The sequence below is a fragment of the Poeciliopsis prolifica genome, unplaced genomic scaffold (genome assembly GCF_027474105.1).
Source record: "Poeciliopsis prolifica strain line A6 unplaced genomic scaffold, Auburn_PproV2 SCAFFOLD008, whole genome shotgun sequence".
NCBI classification, from domain to species: Eukaryota; Metazoa; Chordata; class Actinopteri; order Cyprinodontiformes; family Poeciliidae; genus Poeciliopsis; species Poeciliopsis prolifica.
This window is the reverse complement of record NW_026562383.1, coordinates 665,379-686,206: the sequence shown is the minus strand read 5'-3', so window position 1 is coordinate 686,206 and position 20,828 is coordinate 665,379. Positions and strand designations below refer to the sequence as shown.

Sequence of the window (20,828 nt, the reverse complement as noted above, 5' to 3'; positions counted from 1 at the left end):
AGTTATTTCAAATAACTATCAATTATTTTTTTTGCAGAAAACCATTGCATGAAAACTTTCCACATAATTATTAAATTAATATTTTTTTTGTGGCAGGGGACTAGAAAGCTATTTGGTTTTCATTTTCTTTTTGAGATATTTCTCATTGCTGGAGAAATATCTCCAGCAATGACTTTGGACAGCAAAATCTTCTATCAATCATTTAAAATATATATTTTTTGTTTTTTGTCATTTAAACAGCACAAATGCCTGAACAGGGGCATGCTGACCAGGCCTAGATCTCTGAGGTTCTAATATCAAAAAATGATGTAGTTAAACCCTGTGAGCTTTTTGATCTTTAGAGCAGTCTGCAGTCAAGTTGCTCTGAAGGTTAAACAGTCAGATATTATCAGGGTTTATACATATGGGTACATTTGCAAATTTACTTAAATTTGCTTATTTCATAATATATTTTCTAACCAGTGAGCTTCTCTGTTTAAAAACTACAGTCTCAGATCATACTGTCCTGCAGCACTATCAGCAGCAGAAACCCTTGAACAGCAGCATTGTACATTATGACGATGCCGTCTGATCCAATTAAACATCAGATTTTTGATTAATATGGGTTGTTGCTATGTTGTATAATTTTTTAAGATCTTGTTCATTGTGCTCCTTTTTAGCCTCTGTCCCTCCAAAGGTCTCTGCACAACCCTGGTCTTTAGCCCAATGTCACTTGTTCTTTAAATGTTTTGTCATTTTTTTAAAGAAAGCGGCCAGAATTTCTCCTGTGGGCACCGCACAGCGATAGTGTGGACCATGTATGGAAAGGTCAGTTCTCGACGTGGCTGATGAGACATCTGAAGCCAGGCTTCGAGGGGTGTTCTGAGTAAAAAGGTGGCATGGGGTGTCAGATGAAGTCCCGCTTCGACACTTGTGTGGTCTTGCTGACAACCACGTGACTGGCAACAAATGCTCCTTCACATTCCATGGATCACGTGACTGCTTATTTTTGCTTGTCGGTTTCAAAATAAAAGCGGAACGAGCCCTGCTGCTTCATGGGTTATTGCAGGGGAGGGTAACTCCAGGCCTTGAGGTTCGCTGTCCTGCAACCTTTAGATGTTTCTCTACTTCAACACAAGGGAGTCAAATAATGAGGTCGTTAGCAGGACTCTGAAGAACTTGACTGCACTTAGGAGATGATTCAGATATTTGATGGAAGTGTGATGGCCCAGGGAGACATAAGAGTTGCAGGACACTGGCAAGGACCTGGATTGCCCACTTTTGGATTACTGCTTTTGGTCCTGCATCGGAGGAAAGTATCTGTCTTCAGCAGTGGCTGAAATAAACATATTTGATGTGCATTAATTATTTTGATGATTTCACTCATCAAAATGTAATGTTTGATACTGGTTTTCTCAATTGTTGATTATGGTCTATTTTAGGACTATATTTTTGTCTTTTTAGAACTTTATTGCTGAAATGTTCTACACAAATAAATCTCTGACATCTGGGAATAATTTGAAATGATCATGCACAAGATTTTTAAATGAAATAATTAACCCCTTCACCTCCAAAATTCTCACCTTCTGGAAATGTCCATTATTTCTTTCAACAAAGCTATATCAGTCTTGCACAGCAGAAACAGACTTAAAGCTGTTGGAAGAGTAAAATTCTGTCCTGGTGACTAAAAATGTAAGGGATCAGATCAGAGACCCAACTAGAAATCCAAGAAAAAGAGACACTGTGAAGAATTTCAGTTTTTCAGGAGGCAAATCAAAACTAAGAATACTGAACGGCCCAACAAGCATTGCACTCCCAATAAAACAAATGTCTTTATTGTCAAATCTGTCTGTGACATGAAAGAAAACAGCCACCAACGGCCAACATATACCAGGATTAGTTTGGCTACAAATCATTTTAATAACTAAACAATATTACAGTTAAATACTGCATTTACTAATGTTTTGAAGTTTGTCTATCTGAGTGACAAGGCTGCCACAGTTTCAGCAGCAGATGTCACTAGTGAGTCATGAACCTTTGGGCAAAGCAAAGGGCTGGGAAGCTTCATTGCTTCATGAGGCTTCATTTGGCCATCACTACCTTTGACTTTTGCCTTCTTTCAGCAGGTCAGATATTTAAAAAGCCATCTGTAATTATCAATACACACATTTTAATCTTGTAACAGTTTATTCAGCATGTGTCTATCTAGTTTACAGTTAACAACACTGAGCAACCAGATGTATGCAACAGTAGTATACATCAATATCATCTAGCAGTTCTCCATAGAAAGCCTTGAATGTAGTCTAAGATCAAGTGTGGTTTAAATGTGTCACTTAGAGAAAAGTTATATGTACTACACAACTACATGAAATAGACACTGCATGTGGACACACAACAGCAGAAGAGTGTGTAAATGTACTGACATGTTAACATCACAACAGTTTAGCCTTTTAAAACGTCTCAGTGTGGAAGAACATGGAGAGAACATGAGCTAGCTCCATTGGGACATTCAACAATAGAATCACAGTTCTCATAAAACATGAAGGCAGAAAACAACAGGTAGTAAGTATAGATTTCTTTATACTCAGGCTATTTACGTTTGAATTCAACTTAATTTGTTCAAATTATTTTCCTAAAATACACCAGAAATTAGACAAAAAGTACAGCTTCCATACCAGATTAGAAGACTTAAGATAATTCTAGATCCTTTATTAGCAGATAGTAGCCAGTTCCACAGTGTTTAGTCACAAACAGCTGACCTGATCTGATGGAGGTCTCAGGTCAGAACCATCACGGTCCAATGAAACATCCTGAACATATAGCAAAAGTAAGAATTCAGGAGTAAACAACATTCATTGAAGTTAGGAACACAAGGAACACTGTTCCTTTTTAGGAACAAGTCCAGGTCCTAAAACGGAAGAGCTACTGCTAGGTACAGCTAGGAACACTGTTCCTTTCTAGGAAGAAGTCCAGGTCCTAAAACAGAAGAGCTACTGCTAGGTACAGCTAGGTACAGCTAGGTATAGCTAGGTACAGCTAGGTACAGCTAGGTATAGCTAGGTACAGCTAGGTACAGCTAGGTACAGCTAGGTATAGCTAGGTACAGCTAGGTACAGCTAGAAACACTGTTCCTTTCTAGGAACAAGTCCAGGTCCTAAAACGGAAGAGCTACTGCTAGGTACAGCTAGGTACAGCTAGGTATAGCTAGGTACAGCTAGGTACAGCTAGGTATAGCTAGGTACAGCTAGGTACAGCTAGGAACACTGTTTCTTTCTAGGAACAAGTCCAGGTCCTAAAACGGAAGAGCTACTGCTAGGTACAGCTAAGTATAGCTTAGAACACTGTTCCTTTTGAGGAACATGTACAGGTCCTCAAAAGGAACCAAAATGGTTCCTTTTTGTTGGGTCCTGAGTCCTCATTAAATTAAGCCTAGTAATAATCAGCTGGTCTAGTGTGTGTTGGTCTGAACTGTATGTGTACAACACAGCCCTGGTGCTTTCCAGTATTATCTCTGTCCAAATTTTTATTAATGTGTCAACCAGTGAAAACTTTTTAAAATGTTGAGATCAGCTGGATCAAAATGGCATTTTGTTGATTCCTTAAACAGGGCCATAGAGAGAGAAAAAGGGCTTTAACCTAAAATGCTTTGATATAATAACCTGGTTACCTAACAATACTTGTTCTGGAAAACTTAACCGACAATGTCATTGATCCTTGGATTCTTTAGGGATACTACAAGAACGTTTTGTGATGACAGAAAATGAGTCAGAGGAGGGGAGTGGCTCACAGCTTCATGGGATCTCTACAGATCATGGAGCACCTCCAGCACAGTAGCCAGAGACCAGGCCTGAGTCTCACAGCTGAAGGGGCAATACTGGCCATTCTCATTGGTCAGCTCGGGTAAGCCTTTCCAAGGAGACCTAAGGCGGCAAAGGATGAGACAACTAATAATGTAAACCACATACAATATGATGAAGGGTGAATGATATTGGACTAGAATAAAAACCTGAAGATGGGAATTGAAAACTTTTACCTCTCCAAATGGGTGTAATGTCGAGACAGAACATTTTTCACTAGGATGACGGTCTTGGAGTAGGTCTCCTCCCCTAACTTCTTAGCAAAGTAGAGCTTTGCACGGAGAAAATAGCCAACAGGCCACAGCCACTCCTGTTAACAAAGATCCAGTTCTAAGTGCTGCTACTGTTGGACTGCTTTTGTCTGTCTTCTCCTTAAATACTCTCCATCTACCTTTAAATATTTCATGTGAAATAAATAAAAAAAGAAACACTCTATAGCAACAAAATAAGCAACATTTTCAATTCAAAAACACTTTCTACTGCTAAACTATTGAATAAATTGACAAATGAGCTCAACAACAAATATATTTGTTATTTTTAATGTTATGTAGGTTATTCAACCCTCAGATTGACACAAAGTGTGTTTATACCCATTTAGCTATCTTTATAAAAACCACATGTAAGTATCGACCGATCACAGTTCTCCCAAAATTGATAAATCGGCTGGCTGATAAATTCTGCATAGAACCTTTGTACTATTTTTGTGTGAATGCAACTAATTGCGTTAAAATTTTCAACACGTTAAAATCAATATAATTTATTAATGAAAATGAATGTGTTAAAATCCCGGTCTGAGATATTATATTGATTTGCTTGGATAACAGTGGAATTTTTTTGTGGTATCACAAAAAAATAACTAGATTTGATTTGATCTTTTTCTTTTGTCTCTCTTACCTGCATCAGCCCAATGGATAAACATTTTAAAATTTCAAAATAAAGATTTCTTCAATTTGGCGACATAAATTGATATTTCTATTTTCAATTGACTTAACATAATGTAGATTGGTCTATTGTCACATTATTACAGTAATTCATGCAAGTATTACAGAGTGTATTTACACATTGGCGTATTTTTCAGTAAGGTTCCTAAATTCAAATCCTATTGCTCTCAAGTAATGTTCTTCATTTGTCAGAAAACTACTCGTTGTTGATGATTTGTAAGTTAGATTCTCCAAAATGAACTGAAAGAAACAAGGTAATTTTGTTTCTTCCTGTCGGTTTATTGAAACTTTTCAATGTGTGATCACTAACACTGCAGCAGAGGGTTTGCTCACTTACAGGTCCTTGGTGGTAGTTAAAGCCCTTGGCCAGGTTGTAGTTGTCGTTGTCCAGTGCATTGTCGTAAACACCACAATATACCATGTCACTATGGAAACACAGACACTGTCAAAGGCCATACCCAACAGAATCAGACAAAAAAAGAAGTAAATTTTATGCCAGCTTCTATAACTTAATCTAAAAATGAACATGAATCCAGTAGCTATATAATGAAATGAATGTTTGTGGTCTTTGAATAGAAAAATAAGCTTACTCTGGGTCAAGCGTTTTCATTCCCAGTGGTCCCAGGAGTTTCTTCTCAGCTATTTCCAAAGCCTTCCATGCTCTTTCTAATGTGAACAGCTCTGGAGCCTGTCACACAAACACAGAGGGTCTTCACTGACTGATGAAATACTTTTACAAACCAAAAAGTGGAAGATGAACACTGCTTCTGGCATACCACCACCATTGCAATAGTGAAGTTGGGCCTCAGCTGGTAGTCACACCAGGGACTGGAAGCTCCACAACTATCTTTATAAATTCCCTTTTTATGCACCAAATCAGGGTGCTTCTCATTGGGGTCCTGTGGGTCCCCAGAAACCCAGAATTCAACTTCAAAGGACTGCTGAAGTTGGTTATTCCACTCAGTGTACAAGATGAACAGGTCCGTTCCTGTGACAGAACAAAGAATTTAACCTAGATGGTTAGTAGGAACAAGCACAGCATTTGATATGTGAAGACATTATTTCCTTACCATCTCTGTGCACCTTAACTCCATCATAGGGGAACAGTTCTTTAGAGCGCAGTTCCACAAGCCAACGAACTGCTGATTTACTCAGACCAACTATCTCCACCGCCGCGCCGTCTCTGCAAAGACAATAAAACACACAAAGTCTACAAGGGAGCAAGTATCCTGGTTTTTATTCTTGAGTACAATTATGATTAATTACAAAACTGTTCGTTTTGTTTCAATCTATTCAATAAGCTTATAACTGGCTGTTAAATTGATCATTTAAAAAAATGCACCAATATTACCAAACCACCGAGGAAAATAAATTTACTGCATTCTAAAAGAAATGTTTTACAGTCAAATTGTATTGTATTAAAATTGTATTGGTTTATGAAAAATGAATTACTAAATGGTCTTGGTTATGAATTTGTTGTTTATTAATTGAACCTCAGAAATGTTCTAAAACAAGTCAAGGTCACCAGATGAGCTCTGTGGATGGATGAGTATAAAATAGGTTTCCTCACTGCTAGTTCAATGTAAACAACAAGAAAGGGCAGGAGAATCTGCAAAAATCAATGCATAATTGTGAGCAGGTTTAACTTAAAAATAAAAAACTAGAAAATTAGCTTACAGTTCCCACAACTCTGAACAAGAAGTGACCCACACAGTTATAGTAGGCAAGCGCATGAGCAATGTTTTACAGACACATGACTTCGAGAGTAACAAAAAGAAAATACGTGGACATTCTTGACCAATGTGCAAGGGAAAGATTCAAAGACCTTTACTGTCATACCAGCTCACATTTACTTGTTTGTGGTACAAAATTTGAACTCAGGAACCAGATTCCAGAAGTGGGTGCAAATAAATATGAAATAAATTTAAATAAATAAATAAAAAGTAAGATGTAGCTGAATTAAGTGCGGCTTGAATTCAGCAATCTGATGGCTGAAGGGAAAAAACTTTCTCAGCCTGATGGTCTTGCTCTGGATGCTCCTCAGCCTGAGGGAAGGGTCTGGAACAGACTGTGCAGGATGGGTGGAAGCGCCCTCCTCCTGCATGATGATAGTCAGAGGTCTGAGGTGGTAGAAGGCTGCTACACACAGTCCTCTTTGCAGCCTTCACCACTTTCTGCAGTGCCATCCTCTCAACAGCAGTGCAACTGCCGTGCCACATGGTGGTGCAGGTGCAGAGAAAGCTCTCCACCACACAGTAATAGAACTCTATTGCTGAGTTCTCAAATCAGGGCTCAGGGCCGAGTTCTCAAGTTTCCACAGCTCTTCTGCACTTCTGACCTGTGGAGCACTTGGGGACCTGGAGTATAATGGCAGTCTTTAAGAAGGTGGGGACAGAAGCCAGCATTGAACCAGCATCTCAAGCAACTAAAGTGCACAGTCCTTCAGTATCCACCTTTTGATGATGTGGGGCCGCAGTCTTAAGAGAGTTAATTTCCTGGAAGGTCTTCCTCAAATCTGCTGTGGCCATACAGAGGGGTGTGTCACCAGGTGGTGGTATTAGTCTGGTGCTGACGGGGTGTTAGGATCCTCAAAGTGGGTACAGAACTCATTTAGTGCATCTGGCTAACATGCTAGGAAAACTGGGCACCATCCATCAGTTTCACGCCATTAAGTCCCCTGCAACCACGTCAAACACCTCCGACTGCTTTATCTGCAATGAGCTATGGTGTCATACAGCTTCTTCCATGCTTCATTAGTATAAGCACCCAGTGGGAAGTAAACAATTTGTGATGAGCACTGCAGTAAACTCCTATGGCAGACAGCACGGCTGAGATTTCACTGTCATAAGTCGTCTTGCGATCGGAAGGTTGTTGGTTAGATTGCAGCTTCCTCCTGCCACATGTCAATGTGCCTCTGGGCAAGGCACTTAACCCCAAATTGCCTACCGGTCTGCGTACCGGTGTATAAATGTGAGTGCGAATGGGTGAATGTGACTGCAGTGTAAAGCGCTTTGAGTGGTCAAAATGGCTATATGAGTTCAGTCCATTTACCATTTATCAGCATGTAAGCCAAGTTTCCATTAGGGTTAGTTAAATAAGACAAACTATAGCTCGTCTACTCTACATAACAGGAAGCTGGAAGAAAAATGTAAAAATAACAATGCAAGAGAGGTTTGGACTGGGATGAGAGAGATCACAGGACTGAAGAGAAAAGCTAATGGCCCTGCTGGGGGAGGATCTCAAATGGGCAAAGGAGTTGAACCAGTTTTTTTTAACTGGTTTGTCTCTCCTAATCCCTCTTCCCATACATAGTCTGATTGTAGTTTTATGATTACTGGTGACCAAATGAAAAGAGAGCTGGAAATTCCCTGGTCCAGGCAATATCAGCCTGAAGGTTTCAAAGACATGTTCTGGTCAATTAAGTAGAGTCCTGCAGTACCTCTTTAACTTGAGCCTGAAGCTCCATAGTGTACCAGAACAATGGAAAACATCGAGCTTGGTCCCAATACCAAAAAAGATATTTCCAAAAACACTGAACGACTATATACCCATAGCTCTGACCTCTCGCATTATAAAGATCATGGAGAGGCTGGTTCGGGTACACCTGAGGTCACAGGTGGATACAGTGCAAGACCCTCTCCAGTTTGCATATCAAAAATGATGCGCAAACTGCTCCACAGGGCCTATTCCTCCCTTGACAGACCTAACACCATTGTCCACACCCTTTTCTTTGCCTTTCAGCCTTCAACACCATCCAGGCACGATTACTATGCAAGAAGCTGGCTAAAATGGACATAGAAGCATCACTCATCACCTGGAACATCAACTATCTGACAGCCAGATCTCAGTATGTGAGATTACAGAGATGCAAGTCAGACCGTCTGATATGTAACATTAGAGGAGGGAACTGTGCTGTCTCCCTTTCTATTCACCACCTACACTGCAGACTTTACGTACTGTTCCAAACTGGACCATCTGCAAAAGTATTTAGATGACACAGCTATTGTTAAGTGTGTGGAAGGGAGACAGGAGGTGGAGCACAGGACATTGGTGGACAATTTTGTGACATGGTGTAGAGAGAATCAACGCCTGCTTAATGTAAACAAGACCAAGGAAATGGTTGTCAATTTCTACAGTAATAAATCACATTTGCTCCCAATTTCCATCTCAGGGGCAGACGTGGAGCGGGCTCAATCTTACAAGTACTTTGGTGTTACCTTAGACTGGAAGATACAGTGGACGACAAACAATGATGTACAAAAAGGCCATGATCAGACTCTATTTACTATGGAATCTCAGGTTTTTTTAACATCTGCAGGATGCTCTTCATGTTCAATCAGTCAACAGTGGGCGGTTCCATCTTCAATGCAGTTGTAGACTCAACAAACTAATAAGAAAGGCTGAGCCAGTTGTGGAGATCAAGCTGGCTCCACTGGAAGAGGTGATGAATGCAGAATGCAGAAGAAAATCACAGCTGTGAAGATTAATGGCTTTCATCTCCTCTACAGCATGGTGGACAGCCAAAGGAGCAGACATAGCCAAAGACCACTGGGCTGCCAAAGAATGCTGTTCCAAAGAATGTTACAGCAAGTCTTTTCTGCACGAGGCTATCAGACTTTATAATACATAGTCTTGAGAGCTGTATGTTATCAATGTTGAATATATATTTAGTAAGGCACTGATCAATATGTGTGTGTCCTTAGGACTATCATGGCTCATTGCTATTTATTATTGTTGTATGTTTATTCTTATTACTTTATTTATTTTAATTTGTATTGTGTATGACAGACTGGTGACCTGTCCAGGGTGACCCCACCTCTCGTCCCAAACATTCGCTGGAGATGGACACCAACACCCCTCCTGACCCCACTAGGGACAAGGGTGTACAGAAGATGGACGGATGGATTGTGTGCTATGATGGAACAAACAAAATTTCCCGTTTCATTAAAGCATTGTTACTTATATTATTATTATTCTTACATGGTGTCAGAAGTAACTCAGACTACAGCTACATCACCTTGTGAAAAGTAGCAACAGTATGGCGAAGTTTAACCTGCCATACTGGTTAAAACTAAAAGATTTTCTTTTAGTTTTAATGAAGATCAGCTTAGTGTGTAACAGCTTTTTTTTCCTTTGAAAAGCTGGCAAAATAAACTGATTGGAAACGGAGGTTTGAACGCTACAGAATAGCCATGAAACTGGATGAAGATGATGGGCCAGTGCATTTGAGCTGCCTGATTTATGCTATGGGCAACAGAGCAGAGAAGATTTATCACTCTTTCACTTCGCTCAAGAGGAGGACAATAGGAAAAAAGGATGATTTTCCTATTGTTATGGGAAAGTTTAATAAATATTTCTTCCCTTGGAGAAATATGATCTATGAGAGCATCTGTTTTCAGGAGAACATCCAAGACTCATTGTTGTTGGGACACAGGATAAAGAACTCTCCTGCCAGCAGCAGCTGATGGCGAGTCTATCTTTGGCTCAAACAATATAGACTGTCAGACATTGTAAAGCGGTAGCTGCTCATGTGAGCCAACTGGGGGTCACGGTGAGATCAGTGGAGGAGGTCCACCATAAGAATAGATACATGCATTGGAAACCACAACACAACAAGAAGCAAGGAGATTAAAAAAGAGGAAATGAAAACAAATGTGCAATTCTGGAAAACTCTAGCACTGTAGAAATATGTGCCCTGCAAAGGAAACTGTGCCACAACTGCCATAAAATGAGACACTGGACCAAGTTATGTCGGAACAGAAAATCAGTAAAGGAGGTAACAGAGACTAAAGACAACACAGGTGAACACTGTTATTTGAATCACCATTTTTGAGTTGATAATTCCAAAGCCTCTTAGGTTCAAAATCTGCCATCAAATGGAAGCTCTGCCATCAAATGAAGTACCTTGGAGTTGCAGGCATCCCCTTGTTCCTCGCTCTGTCACTCTCCCCCATCTTATCCATCCAAGTGCCACAGTTGAAGCGGTTTCCTCCGGTAACAAAACCTGTTGCTGGGTCCACTTTAGCAACCACGTTGAACCCTTAAAAGGACAGAAAGCTGCACTTCATTTCTGTCAAATTACAACAGATCTTCAACAGATTTCAAGACACTCAAACAGTCCAATTCATACGCAGGTTATTACAATCTAACTTCTAACCAATCCATTTATGTAAGCATACATGTGAAAGTTGATAGTAAGTATAATCCATAAAAATCACATACATAGTGTTAGTTAATAAGTTTGCAGTGGTGGGAAAACTTCTGCAAATGTGTTAGTGCACAAATATTGAAGCTAATTATTTTGTTTACCAAAACTTGTCATTTTATTGAATAACTTAATAATGGAGGTTACAGTGGCGATTGATAGCAGCCATCAATCATTATGACTGGCAATCCTCAGTGCAATCATGGATTTGCAACAAACACTTTTTACAAGGTAACAAGATTAATGTTCATATCCTTTATAGGTAAATGTGATTAGAAAAATATGAAATATTGCATTACGGAGAAAGTATGCGTCTAACCATTACTAACCATGAATACAATTCTGCACCATCATGTAGCCGAACATGTATGGAAAAAAAAATAGTTTGTATCTCGTCTTTGTACGTTTTAATGCTTTTCCTGTGAAAGGGGAAACACTGTTTATGATATTGTGAAATAAATCATGTGGTGTGAATTCAGGTAAGCTCAGCAATTTCATCAACACATCAGGAGTCAGAGGTATGGTTTGGTTTCAAATCTTTGTAAATCCCACTATCTTTGAGCCCCAACCAGGCATGTTACATTCACAAACAAATTAGCTCAACTCGAACAAATAGATGGCAGTTTGCCATGGCTAAACTGGCAAAAACAATTTGGGAATACAATTTCAGTCGCTCTGTTCAATACTCCTGTCCCTCACTTGTTCATCATGGTGCCTCGAATGATTAAATAAAGTAGTTGGAAAGGGTCAATTCTCTCTGTCGCTCTCTTTTTTTTAACTTTATTGAACAAGAGTTAAGTATATAGCAAACAAATGAATGAGGTACACATTACCATGCAGCCTTATTTATTCTGTGAATAAGTTGTGATCACATTTCAAGTATACCATGTTATGCAACAGTGATGTCAAATGAACTGTCCACAACAGTCATTTACTGATACTTTATGCAAATATACAAAACTGCTTTAATGTAGAAAATGATCTTTTTAGTCTTACTGCTCTTTCATTACCTTCATCTCTCATGTTCCTGTCTATCTTGGGTCCAGCATTCCTCTCTCTGAAGGAAATACCCTCCAGATGGCGCTGCAGTGCCTCCTGGATGACATCATACAACGGCTGCTCCTGCACAGGCCCAAACTCAAATACATGATTCTTCATACTTGAATCTAAACATCATGTGTGACTGCAATGTATGAAACCACTGGGGGAGGTGAAACAGTGACAGCCATCAAGAAGACCAGAATTAAAACAAAGATTTTTTTTCTGTGTGTACGTACCACCTCCCCTGGTTTGCAGGGCTCACAGTCATCTGTGGGGTACATGCGGGTGACGGGGCAACGCAGAATTTCATGTCCCTCAGGAACGAGATTGGTATAGTCCTTCAGAGAAAAACAGACAGTTAACTAAAAAAAAACCCCACTGTTCATTCACTTTATTAACATTCAAATCAAAGTTATTTACCACATTTACTCACAACGTATAGAAACCCTATGAAAGTGTGTTTAGGAGTTTTTTGTTTCAGTACTTAATGACAAAAAACCTTCTATTATAAATGACATCTGAAGCAGTTGTTTCACAGCATCATCACTTTTTTACTTCTTCCTACTGCTTATTGTACTACAAAAATATGTCTCTTGCATTTCTTGTTCATGTCTGTTATTTTATACTGCTATCATGTTCCAAATAAATAAATAAATCACCTTTGTTTCTTGGTTTATAAAGACAGAACTACAGTCCTTTGAGCAATTCGGATTAAAAATGCTTGAGAGGTTCAGTAAGTTGGATCGTCACATCTCATGTACCTGAATGCACTGCAGCCACCACCACACAGCATCCCTGCAGTTGTATCTGGCATTGCGACCCTCTCCCAGCAAGTTGGGGATCAAACCGTGACGCAGGGTTCCAGCAAAAGCCAGGATGATGTTGCTACGGATACCAAGACAGAATAGTTTACAACAAAGTTCAGCTGAATGACTCCTATATAAATTAGGTGTTAGTCCAGATCACACACATACCGTGCCTCAGTGTGTCTCCCTGTTATAAGCATGAGTCCTCTGAGAGCGATGAAAGTATCTCTACCCCAACAACGGAAAATCCCAGCAGAAAAATGAGGAAGACCTAAAGACATACCAAGTATGTTAAACTGAAAAAAACATAGCATTATTTTATTGTTTTAATTGTACACTCCGACTATAAAATTGGAAAACAGTCAAAATAAAGACAAAATAATTCCTTCTGATCATAAGTATGCATTTTATTCAGCCCTGGTTCCTGGCTAGGTCTGCCCTGACATTTATTTAGCAAATTGGCTTCCTGTAAATAAACAATGCCACTTTGCAAAGTGGTATTGGTTAGTGCCTTATCATTGTCAGAATACATAAACAGAACTCAGCAAAGGAGGCATCCAACATGTCCGCATTATTGGAGAATGGAATTAAACGCGCCATTTCAACCAAAGGTATGGAAAGCGCGTCTGGTTATTCTCATTTACTTAAATGAGAAATCCCTATTTCCATAAAGGGAATAGGGAAGAGAAAAAAAGGGGGGAGTGTGATGAACACAAAATAACAAAGCACCAATAATAGAACAGAAAAAAAGAAAAGAAAAAAATAGCCTCAAAAGGAGACATTTCTCACAGTGAATCTCCTCACTATTCAAATCAAAGCTGATGTTGGTTTCCAAAGGCAGCTTTTGATTTGGAAAATGGCTAAAGGGTGATTCCACCTAATTTTTCACTCCCTTCAAACTCTTTAATTTATTCTAATAAAAAAAGCCTGCAACATCTAGACTCTTCAAACCTGGATTGGATTATTCTGATCTAATAGCAGACTATTTAAAATCATCTTGGTGATTTATGATATCTCTATGTGATTTGGGAAACTTCAGCAAAGGGTGATTTCAGCCCTTTTTTTGTATCTGGACCACACTAGAATTGCTCCAATTCAAAAACAACAACACCAAACTTTAAAATTATGTTTGTGATTTGTGAAACCTTTATCTGATTTGCAAAACTTCAACAAAAGTGATTTCAGCCCTTTTTTTGTTTCTGGACCACAGTAGAACTGCTTGAGTTACAAAACTACAACAGCTCAAGCAACTTTGGGATGTGGTGGAACTGGAGACTCGCTTTATGGATGTGCAATCTCTGAGGAATGTTTCCAGTTCCTTGTTGAATCTGTGCCACAAAGGTTTAAGGCAGTTCTACAGGCAAAAGGGGGTCCAATCCGGTACTAGCAAGGTGTGCCTAATAAAGTGGCCGGTGAATGTAAGCAAACTTTATGCAACCTTTCAAATAAAGTAACTATGTTTATTAATACAAATAAACAATCAGGATGTAAACAGTGACATGTATAAAATGTTGAGGAGTTATGCTCAAATTTACATATATTTTAGTTCATACGATGCAGAAATCTAAGGTCTCTGTCTTTAAATACAAAGTCATTCAAGTAAGAATAGCAATAACTACTCAAGTATAAGAAAAAGGTATGGTGCAGTAAAACTACTTATAAGTACTTTTGTCCCAAACAACTTACTCAGTAAAAACTACCCACTATTGAACATAGAAAACAACATTATTAGCCTAATTTAAGGCTAATAATAATATATTAGCAATAGATGGTAAGCTTATCATTAGTAAGCAGCATTACTCAACTCACTCAATCAGTTTGGGGCAAAAAGTTCTTTGCGTTTTGCTGGTTTCCTGCCATGATTCTAAAACACACCTGTGCACCCCGGAGCAGCATGAGCATCTTAGCGCTCATATTGCAGTAACAGGTGGCTCAGAAATATATGTTGTGACATGTTAACAATGGATTAAGCAGTTGTAAAGGCTGAACAAAGTGTGGGAAACAGACGGCACAGAAAAGCAAAGTGGGGGAGCCCCTACTGTATCAAATCAAGATAGGAATAATAGAAAGCTGCTCACTGAGGTAAAAACGAAAGAAATAGCTTCCAGTTGAGGGGGGCATGGCTGACTCTGGCAATGTCCCCAAATGCCCACCCATGTTGCCAGGCCTGCTTTTATCTATGAATAAAGTGCTATGATACCTGCTGCCAGTGAGACACAGCACTGCTCCTTTTCCTGAGTGATGGGGCTGATGCGGTATGGGACATCCTGCACTTTTGTTGAAATGGGAGGCAGAGCCGGGAAACGTCCAACTCCACACATCTGAACCGAGCCGAGAGCCAGGTGACGGACAAATGTGGAACCTCTCTCAATGAAGCTGTTTAAATACAACGTGTTCACTTAAAGTATCACTTTGTAGCTTAAGATTCTGTCATTTATCGACAGCCCCATCCATAGAAACTTTAAAACACTATAGTACAGGTCCTCAAAATCCGAACTTGAGGGTTACTGTCCTGCAAATTTTAAATGTGTCCTGATTCAACATGCTTCAACTCATCTAAAACATATAGGACACTGGCCCTCAAAGACTGGATTTAAGGATTCCTGCAAAATAGATAGAACACTAAGAGATTTTACCTTGACATGAGTTTGAATGTGGCATCCAGAGCTGTGGTGTAGGTTGACACCAAGATGGCGTCAAAGTAACAAGGGATGAGGTATCGAGGAAAGTGCCTGAGGTAGTCAAACATGGCACCCAACCACTGACCCACCTGCAGAAACAATGATGCAGAGAGTAATCTGCTACAGGTGCTTATACTTTATTGATAACATTTAGTAAAGCTACATACTATTATATCTCAACAAATTTGAAAATTGAATAAACGTATCTACTGAAAGTGAAAACGGTTATTTTATTAAAATACATTACACATAAAACCAAATATTTAAGTTTTTATGATTTTAATAATTCAGTAGTTTGAGAAAATTTGAGTACCACATTAGACCAATCAAAAGCATATGTTTAAAGCACAAACATTAGAAAGAGTTTGAACATTTCTTTGCATTCAATACTTGTTTGGGCATCCCTTAAAGCAGGGGTGCCCAAACATTACACATAAATCACATCAATCGCGATCTACCGGTCGATCGCGATTTACCGATCGATCGCGATCAACCGGTCGATCGCAGGCAGGTTTTGAGTTGATCTCTGCAGAATGCTGAGAGCAGCACTTCCTCTTCTGACAGACTTTTCAAAATATTCACTAAAATCCAAAACGTTTGTAGCTTCATTGAAAAATAATAAAGCCTGAAACCTGATATCGTAACGGACTGAACGTTTTTAACGTAATCTTTGCTCGGCTTGCGGGGCACAGGCGGTTGCCACGGCAACGGGTGTGCTTAATGATAAAGAGAGAGAGAGTGAAACGGTGCGAGTGGTTCTGAGTTGTTCGGGTTATTCTACCTTTGTTTTCCTTCGCTGTGGTTCATCACAGCCACTGGAGTTTCTGAACGTTCAATAAACGACAGACTTGGACTAATGACCTCGTTCGTTTGCAGTAAACGTCACAACCAACATCAAATAGGACACATGTAATTTGACACAATTATTGTGGTAGAAGCCATTTGTTTGTTAAAACTTAATAAATATGTGTCAAATTACATTAATTATATCCCAAATTCAGAAGATTTGCCTGTACCTTTGCAGAGCTCTTTGGTTCCTTCTATCAGTCTGCAGTTTTGCATATTGACGTCATCAAACCAAATTTCAGATATACCATAACTGACTGACACCTGCTGGCCTCAGGTTTGCAACCAGCTTCTGACTGAGAAACCAGTAACCTGCTCCCAGTGTCAGAATCTCACTGAGCAAGAAACTGCACTAGGTTTTCTATCACTTTATCATTTCTGATATAACTGATGTATATTTGCATAGAAAATTGGTCAATAGGGTTTCATTTATAATTTGTATGTCTTCATGTCATGAGGTAGATCTCAGCCGGCTGGTGAGAGAAACTGTAGATCTTGGTCTCAAAAAGTTTGAGCACCCCTGCCTTAAAGGAATGCACTGTGGCATAGAGGCAGTCAGCCTGCACCACTGCGTAGGTGCAATGGGAGCTCAGATTGCTTTGATAGCTGTTTTCAGGTCATCTGCCTGATGGAGTCTGGAGTTTCTAATTCACCTCTCGACAACAATTTAATTCAATTTATTTATATAGCGCCAATTCACAACAGATGTTGTCTCAGGGAATTAAAAAAAAATTTAATCAATCACACACACATTCCAATCAATTCTAGTTATCAAACAGTAAGCCCAATACATTTTTCAGAGCAGTTAAAAAATGTTTATTTCTAAGGAAAGAAACTTCCCATAGGAATGAGATACTTTCAGTATTCACTCCTGCTGCACAAACACAGTGACATGTAACAATCACTTGCATTGTTACATTAAAAGTAAAAAGGGTGTCTCCCTCATAGACTAAACTGGGAACTGGTTCCATGGGAAAGGAGGCTGACAGCTAAAGGGTCTTTCTTCCATTCTACTTTTAGAAATTCTAAAAACTACCAGCAGATCTGCAGTCTGAGAGCGAAGTGCTTCATTAGGAACATTTTAAAGTGGAAATACATACTGCATTCAACCAAAAGAGTGCCCTTCGATAATCATTAAGATTTAGATAGAGAAGACAGGCATATGCAATGTTCACTCCTAACTTAAGCCCAGTTCACATTACATCACCAACTAAGACTGTTGCATATCGATCATCCTGTAGTGCATAATGACTGATCGGATCGAGTGGATAGAACGTATTTGACTGCAGACTCTGACCTGAATCTTCAGAGCCACATTAAGACAGTTGTAAAGTAGGCTTTCTATCACCTGAAGAACATTTCCAGAATTAGAAGACTAATGCCTATGCAAGATCTAGAGAAACTCATCCAGTGCTTTACAATACATTCACTCATTCACACACTGATGGTGGTGAGCTACTGGATAATAGCCACAGCTGTGTGGACACCCTTATAGAGGCGATGCTGTCATGCACCAGTGCCACCAGGCCCTCTGATCCCCCCAGCAGCTTTTTAAAGAATTCCCATGGGTTAAATACTTTAAATAATTATTTGAGAAAACTGTAATATTTGATAAAAAAATTATTTTTTGTAAAGTGCCTTGAGATGACATTTGTTGTTAATTGGTGCTATATAAGTAGGATTGAACTGAAATAGATCTGGAAGAGCGACAGATATCCCCTATGCACTGTTCAGGACAGTTTTTAGTTTTCAATTAGTCATACATTCTGCAGATCAGACATCTACAGAAGTGTGGAAAGAATAAACCCATTGCAAACATATAATACAAATTGAACTTTTGTGTAAAGAGAGGTCTACTGTAGTGCTCATAGAATGATGAACTCCTCATTCAAAGCTGGTGAACCTCACCTGTGCCAGAGGTCCATCTCTGTGCTTCAGCCTGTTGGAGACAAAGTCTATGAGCCAGTCTCCTTCTCTGAGGTTAGCACACAGAGGATGGCCAAGGTCATTAGTGGGACGGATATCTGCCAAAACAGACATCAGACCTGCAAGAGACATAACACTCATGGTACAATGTTTTTGGAACATTGTATACACCTGTTGAACTTGACTCAGTAAAAAAAGAATGGTATCTGTTTAACATGAACCTTGTAGTCCTGAATACTTCAGGCCTTCCCAGCCTGGGATGCTATAACAGCCTCCACCGTCCTCTTGTTCTTCTGCTTCGCAGCGAAACAGCAAGATGTTCATGTCGGCTAGTGTCAGCTTAGACATTAACCTGGGAAACACAACTTTTGCATCAAATAGCCCATATGTGCAGCTTTACATAACTGTAATATACTTAACACCATATCTGTCACAAGATGACAAGGAAGACTTGGATCCTGTATTATTAATTATGGAAATATACTAAAGTGATGAAAAGACATGAAGAAATCTATACTGCAACTCTATCGGAGCCAAAGAAATTATTTTTTTCCATATTAAGACTTTCTGACACAAACCACTGTGATGTCATGTGCAGCAAGCTGTCAGTCACAGGCTCACAGATTTTCTGTTGTAGGCTATTCCATTGTATTTTTGCTTTGCTTCAGTGGTCAAGATTTTGTATCTCTATTATGTTTTTAAGTTTTCAGCCAATGAGCTGTTAAGCTAAACACCAGGTCACTCCATCATATACAACCAAGTAAAACAAACTTTTTTTTATTAGTCCCCACAAAAATTGGATAAGTAAGGTTGTGTTTTGTTTTAGATTCAGGACTTAATGGACTACCAAGTATAAATTCCCTTCTCACCCACCGCGGGTGGTTCTTATCCTCTGAGCTCGGGTCCTCTACCAGAGGCCTGGGAGCTTGAGGGTCCTGCAGTATCTTGGCTGTGCCTAGGACGGCACATTTCTGGAATGAGATGTCTGATGTTGTTCCTGGGATCTGTTGTAGCCACTGCTCCAGTTTGGGGGTTACTGCCCCGAGGGCCCTGATGACCACAGACACCACTGTGGTCTTCACCTTCCAGGCCCTCTCCAGTTCCTCCCTAAAGCCTATCAGGACGCTTTTAGAATTCTCCTCAGAATTTTACGTTGCAAGTCATGAATAAAGTACCAACTTCTCATGCCTTGTTGAGGAATTTCATGTATAACCATGTAAATGTATAATCCAAAGTGCTACTTCGATTTATCAATCAACTCTGCAGTTGTCAGACCTCTGACAACTTCAACACATAGAGATTGTAGTTTTTTGCAGTTGATCTCAACTGCAAAATTCTTGTCTTTTTAAAACACATATTTCATAAAAAATAGCCCACCTCCTCTCTTCATATATTTATACATATAATTTTTTTTACTTGATTCACTTTATTTTTATTCTTTTATATATGATATTGACTACTTTTTTTCTGTAATAAAGATATACTATTAATTCAGTTTATTTATATACAATAATGAATATGAGAAAGAGGAAATCCTCACTGCGTAAGGGGTTTCTGCAGCACCTCTGGTGGGTTCTCATCAGGTACACTGCCCCTCCTATACTTTGGACTGAACTGAGACAGATAAAACCTCAACACGCCCACCAGCTTCTGTGCTTTGGGATCCAAACTGACTCTGTACAGAGTATAAAAAGTCCATTATTAGCAATAACTAATAAAGGTTGCATTGACAAGCAGTAATAATACACAGATAATTGAAGGAGTTCAGAAACTGTGGGAGATGTACCTGAAGGCAATGATGCTACCAGGGGTCAATTTCTGGAACTGAATTTCTTGCACAAACTCTGAGCGGCCTTTAGAGGTCACCCCAGCAGGTTTCACCACTGCACTCTCCTCCATCTGTACACATAGCAGAATTCTTTTACTATGAAACATGTGTCTGTCTCCCAGGCCTATTAGAATAGTGATGGTTGCTCGCTATATTCAATCAAGACATGTCTACAGCAATAAAATTAATCAATATATTTTTAAAACAACTGAATACCACAGATGAGAAAATAAAAACATGTTGAAGATTGTTTTTCTTCCACATTTGTTCTCTGTGTATCTTCAGCCAAGGCATCAGACTAGAGCACAGGTGTCAACATCCAGTCCTCGAGGGCCGGTGTCCTGCAACTGGTAGATGTGCCTCTGCTGCACCACCTGAATAGAATAATTAGGTCATTAGAAAGGCTCTGGAGAACAAGGAGGAGGTAATGAAGCCATTTCATCCCAGTGTTTTGTACCTGTGGCACATGTAAAGACTGTAGAACAGCAGCCCTTGAGGACTGGAGTTTGACACCCCTGGGCTAGAGGCAGAAAAGGAAAATATCTAGGAAATCATCAGCAGGGGGCGACGATGACCTTTGTCCACGATGCGGCTGTCACAGGCCCTGCGCTGGGTCCTTTGACCTTTGCCGCATGCTCTCCCCCTCTCTTAATCCACTTTCCTATCTGTCTTAAATAAAGGCTACTACAGCTGGGAAAAAAACCCTTAAAAACAACAG

General features: G+C 39.6%; 1 protein-coding gene across 4 annotated transcripts in view; it reads right to left on the bottom strand.

Moving 5' to 3' along the window:
- Positions 1 to 1,723: 1,723 nt before the first annotated feature.
- agla (amylo-alpha-1, 6-glucosidase, 4-alpha-glucanotransferase a) overlaps positions 1,724 to 20,828 on the bottom strand; it is a 52,702-nt gene continuing 33,597 nt past the window's right edge. For all 4 annotated transcript variants that reach the window (XM_055032802.1, XM_055032799.1, XM_055032800.1 and 1 more), the window contains 17 exons: positions 20,069 to 20,181; positions 19,823 to 19,957; positions 18,504 to 18,634; positions 18,265 to 18,401; positions 15,466 to 15,599; positions 15,030 to 15,205; positions 12,998 to 13,100; positions 12,785 to 12,908; positions 12,260 to 12,361; positions 11,993 to 12,104; positions 10,682 to 10,817; positions 5,848 to 5,960; positions 5,554 to 5,765; positions 5,368 to 5,465; positions 5,115 to 5,202; positions 4,013 to 4,146; positions 1,724 to 3,899 (listed from right to left, as the gene is read on the bottom strand). In XM_055032802.1, the coding sequence (XP_054888777.1) occupies positions 3,782 to 3,899; positions 4,013 to 4,146; positions 5,115 to 5,202; positions 5,368 to 5,465; positions 5,554 to 5,765; positions 5,848 to 5,960; positions 10,682 to 10,817; positions 11,993 to 12,104; positions 12,260 to 12,361; positions 12,785 to 12,908; positions 12,998 to 13,100; positions 15,030 to 15,205; positions 15,466 to 15,599; positions 18,265 to 18,401; positions 18,504 to 18,634; positions 19,823 to 19,957; positions 20,069 to 20,181 (2,166 nt within the window). In that variant the 3' untranslated portion in view covers positions 1,724 to 3,781. The remainder of the gene's footprint in view (positions 3,900 to 4,012; positions 4,147 to 5,114; positions 5,203 to 5,367; positions 5,466 to 5,553; positions 5,766 to 5,847; positions 5,961 to 10,681; positions 10,818 to 11,992; positions 12,105 to 12,259; positions 12,362 to 12,784; positions 12,909 to 12,997; positions 13,101 to 15,029; positions 15,206 to 15,465; positions 15,600 to 18,264; positions 18,402 to 18,503; positions 18,635 to 19,822; positions 19,958 to 20,068; positions 20,182 to 20,828) is intronic.